The 12867-nt window shown below is 41.9% G+C and overlaps 1 protein-coding gene across 1 annotated transcript in view; it reads right to left on the bottom strand.

Annotated features, from left to right (window-relative positions):
- Positions 1-11401, bottom strand: part of GNS (glucosamine (N-acetyl)-6-sulfatase) — a 42589-nt gene extending 31188 nt beyond the window's left edge. Inside the window, exons 1-3 of the mRNA XM_072146635.1 lie at positions 11138-11401; positions 2044-2103; positions 414-617 (exon numbers count right to left, since the gene is read on the bottom strand). Of these exons, the coding sequence (XP_072002736.1) occupies positions 414-617; positions 2044-2103; positions 11138-11296 (423 nt within the window). The 5' untranslated portion in view covers positions 11297-11401. The remainder of the gene's footprint in view (positions 1-413; positions 618-2043; positions 2104-11137) is intronic.
- Between the last annotated feature and the right edge of the window lie 1466 nt (positions 11402-12867).

The raw sequence follows: 12867 nt of genomic DNA, 5'->3' as shown, positions 1-12867 counted from the left end.
TGTTTTTTGGAACTTTCGGTTATGTAAAGGACATTAAGGGAGAAAGTTTTCCTGTGTAAAGGGAGACTTATCTCATAAATGAATAGTAAAAGTATACAGGATTTTCTGCACAAAGAAATCCTGTTATGAAAACGGTAAAAGTCCGGCTGATTTGTTTTAATTTTTTGTTTGGGTTAGTCTAAACCATTTTTGTCCTTCACAGCAGGGAGTGGTAGGAGGTGGAGTCTCCTGTGTCTGGCTATCAGACAACTTTCAGTAGCAGGACTGTGAGAAACAGGACGGACGTGCTAGTATAAGCCGAATTTTGTGCTGAAAAAACAGACCTTATACTGCAATACATATGGTAACTTCCATAAAATCCTAACTACAGGTAGCTTGATGAATATTCAACTCTGACCATATAGAGGCAATACCTGATTTAAGTATTTCCCTGCAAAAAATGTCTGATAACCAGAGGAATGGAGGAGAACAGGAAAGGTGGATGGCTCTTGTGTCTTCTGCCACGCTTTACTGCTGCAGTTTCCAGCTATTGTATTGTTGACGACATGATGGTTATGCGGATATCGCCCCGTCAGAATACTGGCTCTGCTTGGACAGCAAAGGGCACTACCTACATACTGCAACAAAAGTAAAGAAAATAAAGTTTGCATTAGTAATCCTACAGACATTCATTGTTTGTGATTAAGAGTAATAGATGCATCATTCTAATTGTGGCAAGTTGTTTTCTGATCGCAGTTACACACAGATCATTACTATGGTAACAGACCAAGGCAGTCGGTTAGATCATCACTAGGAGCAGAGCATAAGAGTTACTGAGAACTGAGTGATAGTGGGAGTTGTAGTATCCTGTGGTGGCATTCTCGGAGACAGTCTGCCTACTGTAGAAAACCTATAAAAATTTTGTGAATCATAGAAGCGTACTATTTAACCCCTTCATAAGCGCACATTGTAAATATACGTCTGGGGGTCGTGAAGGGGTGTATGGACAGGGCTCACAGACGGATGGAGCTGACACCTGCCGGGAACTCTGATGCTGGCTCCTTTCACGACAGTTAACCTGTTAGGTTCCGCGGTTGGGTTCGACTGTGGCACCTAACAGGCATGCTGCAGAGCACCACCATCTTTAAATGGTGGTCAGCACCCTCTGAGACTTCACCAAGATAGACCGTAATATAGAAGAAGTATATCTACACTATGATGCAATACAGGAGGAGCTCTGCCAACACCCCATAAGCCCTTCAGACACTTTAACATAATGTTAAAAGTTGATTTTAGAAGGAAGGAGGTCATGGACAACAAATACAGAAAGATGACCATCTTGCTCGATTTTGAAGGTAGATTTCCTATCCAGACTATATTCTTTTCAAAAACATATTTGCAATTGCAGATAATTTCAAAAAGGTGATAATAAAAACATTTATTTTTTAATAGGTAGTATAGATACAAATGGTGTATTCCTTATTTAATACAGGAAAAAAAAAGGAAAATAGCTTAGTTGTTTTGGTAAAATGTATAAAATTAAGCAAAAGGGGTAACTAGAACAATGCTTTGCGTTAGAGATCAAACATTTTTATTCTCCATTTCCACACTATTTGGATATTATTTAAAATGTTTTAGCTATGCTTTTGTTACATAACAAGTCATGAAAGAACCCTGGTTCACTGCCATAAAGCAAGTACAGAAGAAGGTTCTCAGGTTAAGCAACAGCTGGAGACTCATCTTGCTCCTACTGTACAATTTGGAAAGACAAAACAAAAACCTACAGCAATATCAGAGTTGGAATGCACATGGCCACAAAAAAAATAAATAAAAGTAGGTTTACAGCCAATATAGAGCTACTAAGCTGCTGCTCCAATGGAGATACTGTAGTATCCACCTGCTAGTATCCATTTACAGGTTGTCGATTGTGAAGCAAGATACTCATACCCGACTGCCTAAACCAATCACTGCTTTATGCGCTTATGTGCAGTACTTACTGGTATTGTAGTACCAATGCATAACCAGCAGTGCCTCACGTTTTCTAAAGCAGAACAAAATACTTACTGCATTGGTAAAAGTTACACCATGATCCGCAATCAGTGCTTTAGTCTTCTTTAATGGAGTCTAGAAAAAAAAAAAAAGGGTAAAACAACATTTAATTTAAAAAGTTCTAGATAACTTGTGCATTGCAGGTTTTGAAAGAAGGCATAAGCTGCTATTCAAGATGGAAGTAATAAAAAGCAACACGTTTTAGGAATTTTCTGCTCAACATCAGTACAAATATGAAAGATATGTTACTGTTATATACAATTATTTCGTGAAAACCCAATGGGGGCGAAAGCAGATGTGAAAAAAAATTTTTTTGCCCTACTCTGTCTCCCCATTCCAACATTCTGGTTGCCTTCAGTTGGGAAAACGATGGGATAGGCAACGCCGAAGCTGGACAAGTACTAGATTTGTTTTTCTTAGACTTCACCCGATTCCTTTTTTTTTAATTTCCAGAAAATCCCTTTAACTCAGATATTGTAAAGAGGTGTTAAAGCTGAAAAAAATATTTGCAATTTAGAACTGAAAAATATGGAAGGATGGGGTAGCTAAAAGCAAGATAGCACTAAAATAGAAGTTAACAGACATGTCCTGTCGAATATTAGATGTTTTACCGTTTCATAGCTTTTAGATCCACATTAGCACTGCTCGGAAATGTCCTGGATTGCAGTGGCTGTTCTGCATGGCCAGTACATGAGAGACATGGATTCATATTGTTTTTCTGCCTGACTGCACTGAGCTGTGCTGATCTCTGCTTCTAGCCCCCACCTTTGCATTCCTAGAAGAGCTCACACAGACGCACACCGACTTCCTGCCGGCAAACAACAGCAGCATCGCGAGGAGAGTAAAACTACAAGCAGATAAGATCTTTATCCAGGGGAGAGGGAGATATATAGAAGATCTGACAGTATGTAATGGTTGTGACAGCAGAGGGGAGAAAGTCATGTTTAATATGCATCTCATCATCTCTCATCTCTGATCTGTCTCATCTCTCTTTCCAAGTGTCAGATACTAGTAGACTGATCAGAAGCTAAATGAGAGCGTATATAAATCTGAACCCTGATGATCTAACCACATTGTCAGCACACATCACTAGAGGAATCACGAATTGTCTGCTTAGAGAGTCCCCATCAACACTACAGTATTTTACACTGAGCATCACTGAGTAATAGGAGCTAAAACAGCAATAAAAACTGAGTTAAAAAAAAGTAAGGGGTTAGAATGATATTTATAAAATATCACCAGGGGATTGAAATGTGAGAATTTTCTTTCATGGGCAAACCCCTTTAAAGGGGCATTTCTATATTGGCGGGATTATATGCCATCACTTCATCATTGTTGATGTTCTGTCTAAACTCTGAAAATAAAAGTTCCAGGCTACAAGTTATAATATTCATAGACTTTTCTGCTTAGTGGTGTCCAGGCCAATCAAATAATCTCCAAGGAATCATGAAGCCAACTACATTTCCCTGAACAGTTGTGTCCTCAACAGCTGCCTTAATCCATGGCTAGTGAACCTGACATCTACTCTAAGTTAACAGGCCATAACTTTCACACAGGAAGTCACATGTTTTAACACATAGATATCAGCTTAGCTTCAGCAGATGTGTTAGGTGTCAATTTCCAATATTGTACATAAATATGTATACATTTTCTAAAAATTCTAAACCCTTGGAGAAACATATGATCAGAATCTTCCCCTTCTCATCACAACAAATGTTTAGTACATGTAGTAAGTTCTGTATTCACATAATAACTTTATCAAAAGACAGAAATAGACAATATGGGCCTCCTCTCCAAGATGAACAAATGCGGCACTGTTTGATGGCCTATACCCCTATGTTTCACTGTAATATAGTGGATGGTACACACAGACCAACTACAAAAAAATTACCTACAAATAAATTATTTCTTTAGAATACCGTATATACTCGAGTATAAGCCAACCCGAGTATAAGCAGAGGCCCCTAATTTTACGACCAAAACTTGAAAAACCTATTGACTCAAGTATAAGACGAGGGTGGGAAATGCTTTGGTCACAGCCTCCCAGTATATAGTCAGCCCCCAGTTGTATACAGCAGAGCCAGCCCAGTGTAGTATACAGCCAGCCAGCCCCTAGTTTGTTCAGCACATTAAAAAAAAAAAAAAAAAAAAAACTTACATACTCACCTTCCGGCACCCCGATGCTGGTCTTCTTGCGCTCTACCCGCCAGCACACACTATGACATAATCAGCAGCAACACCGCTGCATCAGTGTGCGCCGGCCGGAAGAGTGCATGGCCGCTCCTCTGCCCGCTAATACAGCAGAGACAATGGGAGCCACACAGAGCATCGGGGAGTTTATTCTTTTACTGCCTCGAGTATAAGCCGAGGTCGGGTTTTTCAGGGGCATATGCACGAGTACCGTATATACGGTAAATTGAAAAAATCTAAAACAAGAGTTTAAGAGTTTCCAAAAGAGTTTCCGCATTCACACAACCGCATGGGGGGAAGTATGTACGGCCGCCATAGACGGCAAAGGGCGCACGGAGGGATACGGTTCCACACGTTTAACACCGTACATGGAGAAAAGATAGGACATGTGCAATCTTTCCCTTTGCGCACGCCCAAACGCTATGCATTTCTATGAAGAAGGGAGGGGTCACCCCCTCCTCTCCATTGTGCCGGACGTATTCCCACCCGGCTAAGGCCTGGCAGGCATACGTTTGTGTGAATGTAGCCCAAGATTGTGTGGAGCGTCCATTGTTGGGATAATAAATTACACTAATACCTTTCTACATATTGTAATTTGACAGAATCCATAAGCTCAAAGGGTGAATATACTCTTCTCATCCTTGTTGATGAGTATTTTTAGCCGATGTATAACTCCTAGTCATATAAAGTGTAATTAGACATCTACTTATACAATAAAGTCTTTACAGCCTCTGTTTTATGTGCTAGCCAATTGAGACAATTAAGACTCGGCTGGGGGCTTACATCTGCTCCAGACACCCCATTCCCAGAGCAGGCTGGGGCTGATGCCATGTGTCCCCAACTTTTCTTATATATAGATCACATATAAGAGTGATCTTATGGTAGCAGCCCATTGGATGACAGTTATACAGAGACATGCAGAGACGATGCACATAGCATCACCCAGCATTCATCTCACTGTATACAGGGGCTGCTGTGATAGGGGACTGATAATATTGTCCCAATCACAGTAAAGGATGGGTCTATGACATAGACAGGTCCATCCTGTTGATGGCTCTGTGTGCACAATTGCACACTGTTATTGGATTAGGGCAGAGCTCCTTTCTTAGCCAATCTAGCCTGGAGGGGGAGGAGGGGACGGCTCTGCATTACATGTTCTGGTGGCGGAGCATGCTGCGCCGGTATCACTTGGAGCTGCCAGCCAGTGAAAAAAAGATAAATCAACAAGCAATTTTATACGCTTGGTGGGTTTTTGGGGAGAAAAACCAGTCTCTACATGTGTCATAGACGCTTGTAGAGGCTTTATCGCGACCTCTGCATGAGCCATCAATGATTCATTCTATATCTTGATGTTTACTTTGGATAACAAGTGTTGACACAGACTGGTTTTAGACTTTAGCTGTGAAAAACACTGCACTGAAATATGAGGAACCTAGGACAGGCACTAGGACTAGGTGGTCAGCACAAAGTCTATTCTGGAGTTTCATTTCTCTTTGCTAGTGTTTGTTATATCCTTAACGCTCTGCGCAGTACATGTATGGCACAGAGGTGCGGGGCTGTATGAAGAGGGCTCACGGGCAAACACTAATACGCCGCAAATACCAATTGTGGGTGTTAACTCTGCCGATGTCACCAACGAAATTTAAGAGATGGCGTGGGCGCCGCCATCTTCGTTGCAATTGTTGCACCCCCAAAACGTCATTGGGGAGTGGCCCCCCAGTGAGTTTAAAAAAATAGCAAAAAAAAAAAGTTTTATAAAAACTTTTAAAAACCTAAAAATTCAAATCACCACCCTTTCCCTACGACTGATATATAACATAATAAACAGTAAAAATCAAACATGGAAAATAGCACCCAAAAGTCAGAAATGCCACTTATAAAATGGTGTAAATCACATAAAAATGGAATAAAAAGTGATTAAAATGTTGCAGTCCTCAAAATGATGAAAACATCAGCTCATTTTGCAAAAAAATGGACACCTTGCATAGCTCCGGACACCCTAGTATGAAAAAGTTATTAGCGTCAGAAGGTGGCGACTTTTTTTCCGTACACATTAGTTTAATTTTCGAAGATTATTAACCCCTTAAGGACGCAGCCATTTTACAGCTTAAGGCTCAGTCCCATTTTTTGGATTCTGACTTGCGTCGCTTTATATGGTTATAACTTTTGAACACTGTTACTTATCAAAACGATTCTGAGACTGTTTTTTACCCACATGTTGTACTTCATTTTAGTGGTAAATTTTGGCTGATAAGTTTTGCGTTTATTTACAAAAAAAAAAGAAAATATGATGAATTTTCTGAAAAATTTGCCATTTTTGAAATTTGAAATCATTGCGTTTTCAGGCAGATCGATTTACCACCTAAATAAATTGCTGAATAACATTTCCCATATGTCTACTTTACATTTTCACCATTTTTGAAATGTCTGGATAATTTATTTTGACGTCACGCGGCTTACAAATTGAATAGCGCTTTTCCGGATTTTCAGAATTGACTATTTTGGGGATAAATACAGTTTTGAATGAAAATTTCCAAAAGATAAAAATACAAAACCCACCATACAATTTGTTCTACAATTTCTCCCGAGTACAGAGACCCCCCACATGTGGCCGTGACTTGTTTTATGGGCACACAGTGAGGCGCAGAAGGGAAGGAGCACCCTGCAGCTGCCAGGATTTTACTTTCCTCATTGGCCTCTTTTGAAGGCTGTAAAATTTTCGCTTTTGCGCTATTAGGGCCATGTGACAGCATTTTTTTGCGGGACGAGATGCTTTTTCCAATGTTACCATTTTGGGGTTGGTATCACCTATTGTTGAAAATTTAGGAACTTCTTTTTGAGAGCAGGAGTAGAAAAGCATCAATTCTCTACTGTTTTTTTTACTTTTTTTTTTTGTGGTGTTCACCGTATAGACTAATAATCATATTATCTTCATTCTATGGGTTGATACGATTACGGGGATACCAGACACGAATATATTTTCTTGCGTTTTACTAAATTTGTAAAATAAAACCCTAATGTGGGGAAAAATCTATCATTTTTGTATTGCCATCTTCCAAGTGGCATAACTTTGTTACGTTTTTGGCTACGGAGCTGGTTGATGGCTTGTTTTTTGCGGGACACGTTGTGCTTTGCACCAGTATCATTCTAGAGTACATATGTTTTTTTGATCACTTTTTATAGCATTTTTTGTGGGATTGAATAGGTAAAAATCATAATTTTTGGAGGGTTTATAACAGTTTTCTTTTACGGCGTTCATCGTGCGGGTTCAATAATTACTTATTTTTATTCTACGGGTTGTTACGGACACGGTGATACTATATATGTGGGGTTTGTGTTATGATTTAGACTTTTTCTTTAGTTATATGTCTCTTTATATGTTTTGGGGCTTTTGGGCATTTTTGGTGATTTATTACTTTATTTTTTTATTGAATAATTTTTTTTTTCACTTTTTCACTTTTTCCACCATGGGAAATGAACAAGCAATCATCTGATTGCTTGTTCATAATAATACCCTGCAATACTTATGTATTGCAGGGCATTATCAGTGTCAGCCTATGTACTTGCATAGGGTGGCACTCTGCCAGTAAGATGACGTCACAGACACCATCTTACCGGCAGTTCCTGCAGGTAACACTGGGGTCCAGATCGGACCCCAGTGATACCGTAGCAATGATCGGTGCCCCCCGAAAATGATTCGGGGGGGGCGATCGTGCGGGAAAGACACCCCAGATGCATGTTAGATGCCGCGGTCGCAATGACCGCGGCATTTAACGGGTTAATCACCCGCGATCAGAGACAACTCCGATCGCGGGTGTTACACTGGGGTGCCGGCTATCAGTCACAGCCGGCACCCCATGTTTCCCGATGGCGGTTCGGCTCAAATCTTGAGCTGAACCGGCATCGGCTCAGCGTCCGATATATCGGACGCTGAGCGCTAAGTCACTGAGCTCAGCGTCCGATATATCGGACGCTGAGCGTTAAGAGGTTAAAATGCAGTAAAACCTACATAAATTTGGTATCACTGTGATATTACTGAACCAAAGAATAAAGCAGTGGTGTTATGTGGAACGCAGAGTGAAAGTCGTAAAAACTGAGCCCACAAGAAAGTGACACAAAATTTTTCACCACATTTGGAATTTTTTTCCAGCTTCCCATTACACAGCATGGAATAATAAATAACATCACGGAGAAGTCAAATTTGTTACGCAGAAAATAAGCCCTCACACAGCTCTGCACATGGAAAAATGAAAAGGTTATTGTATTTTTGAAGGTGGAGAGAAGATTTGAGTGAAAAAAAAAAACTTGCGTCCTTAAGGGGTTAAATATAATAAATGTCTATACATGAAACATCAGAGGCTACATGGAGGGTCACTTCATAAACTCAAGTGAATTAGAATCATTCCCAAACATCCGGACACGCACTGCCGAAGGAGGGTCCAAAATCACAAGCAAACTGAAGTGTGTCATACAGTACAGTCATTGGAAAGTATTTCTAGATCAGACACACTTAGGTACATCTGTAGCTGCAGTTACTTTTTACTGTGGGCCAGGATTATACACCATGCAGTTGTATGTCAGTGATGAGTATCTGCACGTGGTCTAGCCCCATGGTTTATATCCTCACGCAGCACCCAGTGTGCACATAGCACTGAACCTCACTGCTCAGTCTTCCATACAGTACTGCATGCTGCAAGGCTTTCCACAAGGATACAATCTACTGGTTACTGCCTTGTCCGAGTGTGTACATGTGCTGTTTGTAGATATGGACAGGACAGAAAATCAGGTTATCAATTCAACTAGACCTGATAGGGAACGGTAGACTCTTCTCATTGACTTTTATGTGTGCAAGTTTACTTTCCGTTACTTATAATGGGAAAAAAAAAGTGCTGCAGCCCTCATTATTTTTTCCGCTGTTAATCCAGTCAGGTTTTTCAGATTTCTCTATTAAAGGGCATCTACCACCAAGATGAAGGACTGTATGCAAATGAGCCTGAGGGGCTCCATTAACATCTATGGAACCTGCATAGAGTTCTTCATCCTGGTGGTAGATGTCCTTTAAGCAGAAACCATGAGGCAATTAAAGGATAACCAGTAGTGTTTAATATTAGAAAAAGACCAGTGAAAAACAGAAATTCTCATAGAATTATTAACCAGCAAGTCGCTCAGTATCAACTTTTTAGTAAGGCTACATTCACATATTATTTTTGTGATACACTCAGCATATACAAAATTCCTGCATATTCTATATCTATATAGAATATGCAGGAATTTTCCTGGTGTATATCACAAATATAAGATGATACTAATATATACACAGATGGAACATCCTTTTTGTCTCAGGCTGCACAGTATACCTATACAGTAGATGCCATTGGAGGCAATGGGGGATGAGTACTGCATCCCTCCCCCAGTCTTTGCTCAGGTAAGTCCCCTGTGATGTTACTGTCCATACAACAGGAGGGGGGGGGGGGTACTCTCTTTCATGGGTTGGGAGAGGAACAAGATGAGGTATGAGCTTACAGTAGTAGGTTGGAGCACTCTGTTGTAAGGACAGGTCGGGAATCCTCCTGGTGTATCCTTACAACATAGGCAATAAACACAATCACAATATTCTTCCAATCACAGTCTCTACTTTGTACTGTGAAGAAGGTGAACACCCAGGTCTCTACAGGATGCAGTGAGGGAGACAGATCCCCATGGATGGTCTGCCATATTATATTCTGTCATAACAATAGTTCCTCCAGGACGACAGATGAGCATGCCCCCAATGAACCCAAATACAGGCCGCAGTTCACAGCCGGGAATATATCACATAGTCTCAATGGTATTTTGAAAATTAAAAAAAAAGGCTGACACCAATATGTAATGTTCTAACTAAAGCCCCCGAGTGATTTCCAGGAGCGAACCTGGAATCAGTGAACTGCACTGGAGACCTCTGTATACCAATGAGTAATGTTATAAACAAGCCACAGATCCTAGGACTTACCAAGATGGCGGTGGCCCCATGATGTTCTCTGCATGCATTTATAGTGCTCAACCAGAAGAAGGAGGAAGTAATGCCATGTTGGGGACACTTTCAGCTCATGCCACAGATGGAAGCTTCCATTGTGGAGTCCCATGAGTATTGTGGGAGAGACAATGGCAGGCCCAGAAAAGGCTACAGTTTCTTTGGCCATTACAAGTTGGTGTATGGCTTTTCCAAAATGTTAGGAAAGCAGACAGCTCCAATAAGGCACTGTCATCCAAACTACCTCCACAAGCCACCTATGACAATTCTTCCACAAAATAATGCTAGGAACAAGATCACGGCTTTAGAGCTGCCATATAGCCGTGTATATCCAGACACCAATAAACATCAAATTAGAGCAGTGGCAGTGTAAACCCAGGCTGTCACCAGACAGCACAATGCACCCAGGAAGCCCAGGGCATGCAGTGCTCACCGCCATTTTGGGCTACAAGAAGCTGAGGACAGAGCTGGATTACCATTGGTGCCTTAGCTCCAGGCCCCGCAATGCTTCCCGTTTAGGGGACCCAATGATACACCAAATGTTTCCACTTTCTTTCTACTTTATTGGACGCTGATACAATATAGAGCTGTGACAGAGAAGGGAGCAATGAGTTACTGCTTTAATTGGCGATTTTGGCACTTTGTGATAAATAAGTGGGTTTCGGTTACTCTAAAAGGTTCGCACTGACCTAGAGGCTACTAAGCCGCCACCACCACACACTCCTGCAGATGCCCCTCTGCACACTGTGTATATAACGTCCACCTTCACACTATTCCGTGTGCACAATCAATGAAGACACTATGGATTATAGTATATGGTAATGGTGCCATTCTATAGTATTATATAGGAGAGTTATATAAGGCACTGTGTACACTACAGTAATGTATAGATGCATGTGGTATAGTTACCATGCCACCGAGGGACACGTCTTGGTCATCTGTCAGGATCAGCACTATATTCGGTCTCCGCGATGTCCCTAGCACTGGGCACAGAAGCCCCACATGGAGCAGCAGACAGACCCATGCAGGGGATGAGCTGCGGTACCGCATAGTCATCGGAGAGCTCATGTACAGCTATGTCAGCCGCTCCGCTTACTTCATGACTTCACAGAGCACATAGAAAGAGGAAGTGAAGCCGAGCTGGTCAGCTGCTCTCTTCAGTCACATGCCTGCTCATAACAGGAAGGGAGGAGACTATACCGGGAGGGTGGCTCCGGTCACAGCTGTCGCACCTGTGCGCCGTGCCCCTTCTGCTGCGACACTCAGTGTGTGGTGAATACAGCGACTATTCCTCACGTCCCCGTTTACACAACATCAGTTTATGCGGGGTTCTCCTGATCTACAGGTGGATGTCATAATAGGGACAACTGCAGCCACAAAATAATGTACCAGGAAAAGTCCCAAAAGAAAAAAACATATTATGGAGTAAGTCAGGAACTGGAAAATGTGCAGAATTAGTATTTTCATACAGAAATGGAATAAAGTACAGAAACCCTTTTGTGACCGGGTTATTTGTGCACAATAATGGGCACCTTCACCTATTGGTCACTAAAATTTTACTTTTATTCTATCACATTAAAAATGTGTGCTCATTATCCCAAAAAAACAAGGTTAAAGGGGTTGTCCGAGTTCTTGAAAAAAAGCTAAAAGTGTCCGGGATGGGCGCCATGTAAACAAACATGGCCGCCGGAGCAGCGCTGGATCCAGCTTCCGGCCGGCCGTGGCCGGGCACGCCTATCCGTCCCTATACACAGCATTGTGTATGGGGGCCGGAAGGTTGTCGGGTCCGGCCGGAACTGAGTCCAGCGCTGCTCCGGCGGCCATGTTTGTTTACATGGCGCCCGGACCGGAGTGACAGCAGCGCTGGATACCGGAGGGCCCCGGGAGGTAAGTACATCTTTATTTTTTTTAAGCAGCCCTGTCCCGGACACTTTTAGCTTTTTTTTCAAGAACTCGGACAACCCCTTTAAAGGGAACCTGTCATCAGAAATGGGCATAATAAACCACTGCTAGTATGTTGTCAAGCAGGTTAACATCTTCCAGATCATGTTTCTTTCATGGCTCAGTGTGTTTCCATCATGCAGAACTTTGAAATGAGATTTAAACTGATATAAAGTCAAGAAGGCGAAGGGTTTAACATTGTAGTTAAGCTCTCCAAACATCCTCCCATGTGATTGACATCATGCATCGGACTTCAGGAGATCTGCCTAGTGATGTGTCTGGATGCAGGACCATCAATTACAGTGAAGGGGCTTTCTAGGCTAGTAGAGCTTTGGATGATGCCAACACACAAGGCCATGAAAGAAACATGATCTGGAAGGTGTTTAGCGCCATGACAAAATATTGGTAGTGGTTTATTAGGTCAATATCTGTTGACAGGTTCCCTTTAAAATTATCAACTAGTGGATTGCTTTATGTCTGCCTATGCTGTTTGGTAAGTATCACTTTAGATGTCAGTGCCACAATAACTCAAGAGGACATAGATCAGTGGTGTTATTAGTGTCCTGTACAGGATCTGGCTTTTCATGAGCTTGTCTCCCTCGTGGGGATGGAGAGAGCGTATCACCCCACCAAGTGCATCAGGGGTGTAACTAGGAGAAGCAGGGCCCTCATGCCAGTCCATCTGAATGGGGCCCCAA

Source organism: Engystomops pustulosus, chromosome 4 (genome assembly GCF_040894005.1).
Source record: "Engystomops pustulosus chromosome 4, aEngPut4.maternal, whole genome shotgun sequence".
In the NCBI taxonomy this organism is placed as follows: Eukaryota; Metazoa; Chordata; class Amphibia; order Anura; family Leptodactylidae; genus Engystomops; species Engystomops pustulosus.
Note: the sequence above shows the minus strand (reverse complement) of the source record. Positions and strands in the feature narration are given on the sequence as shown.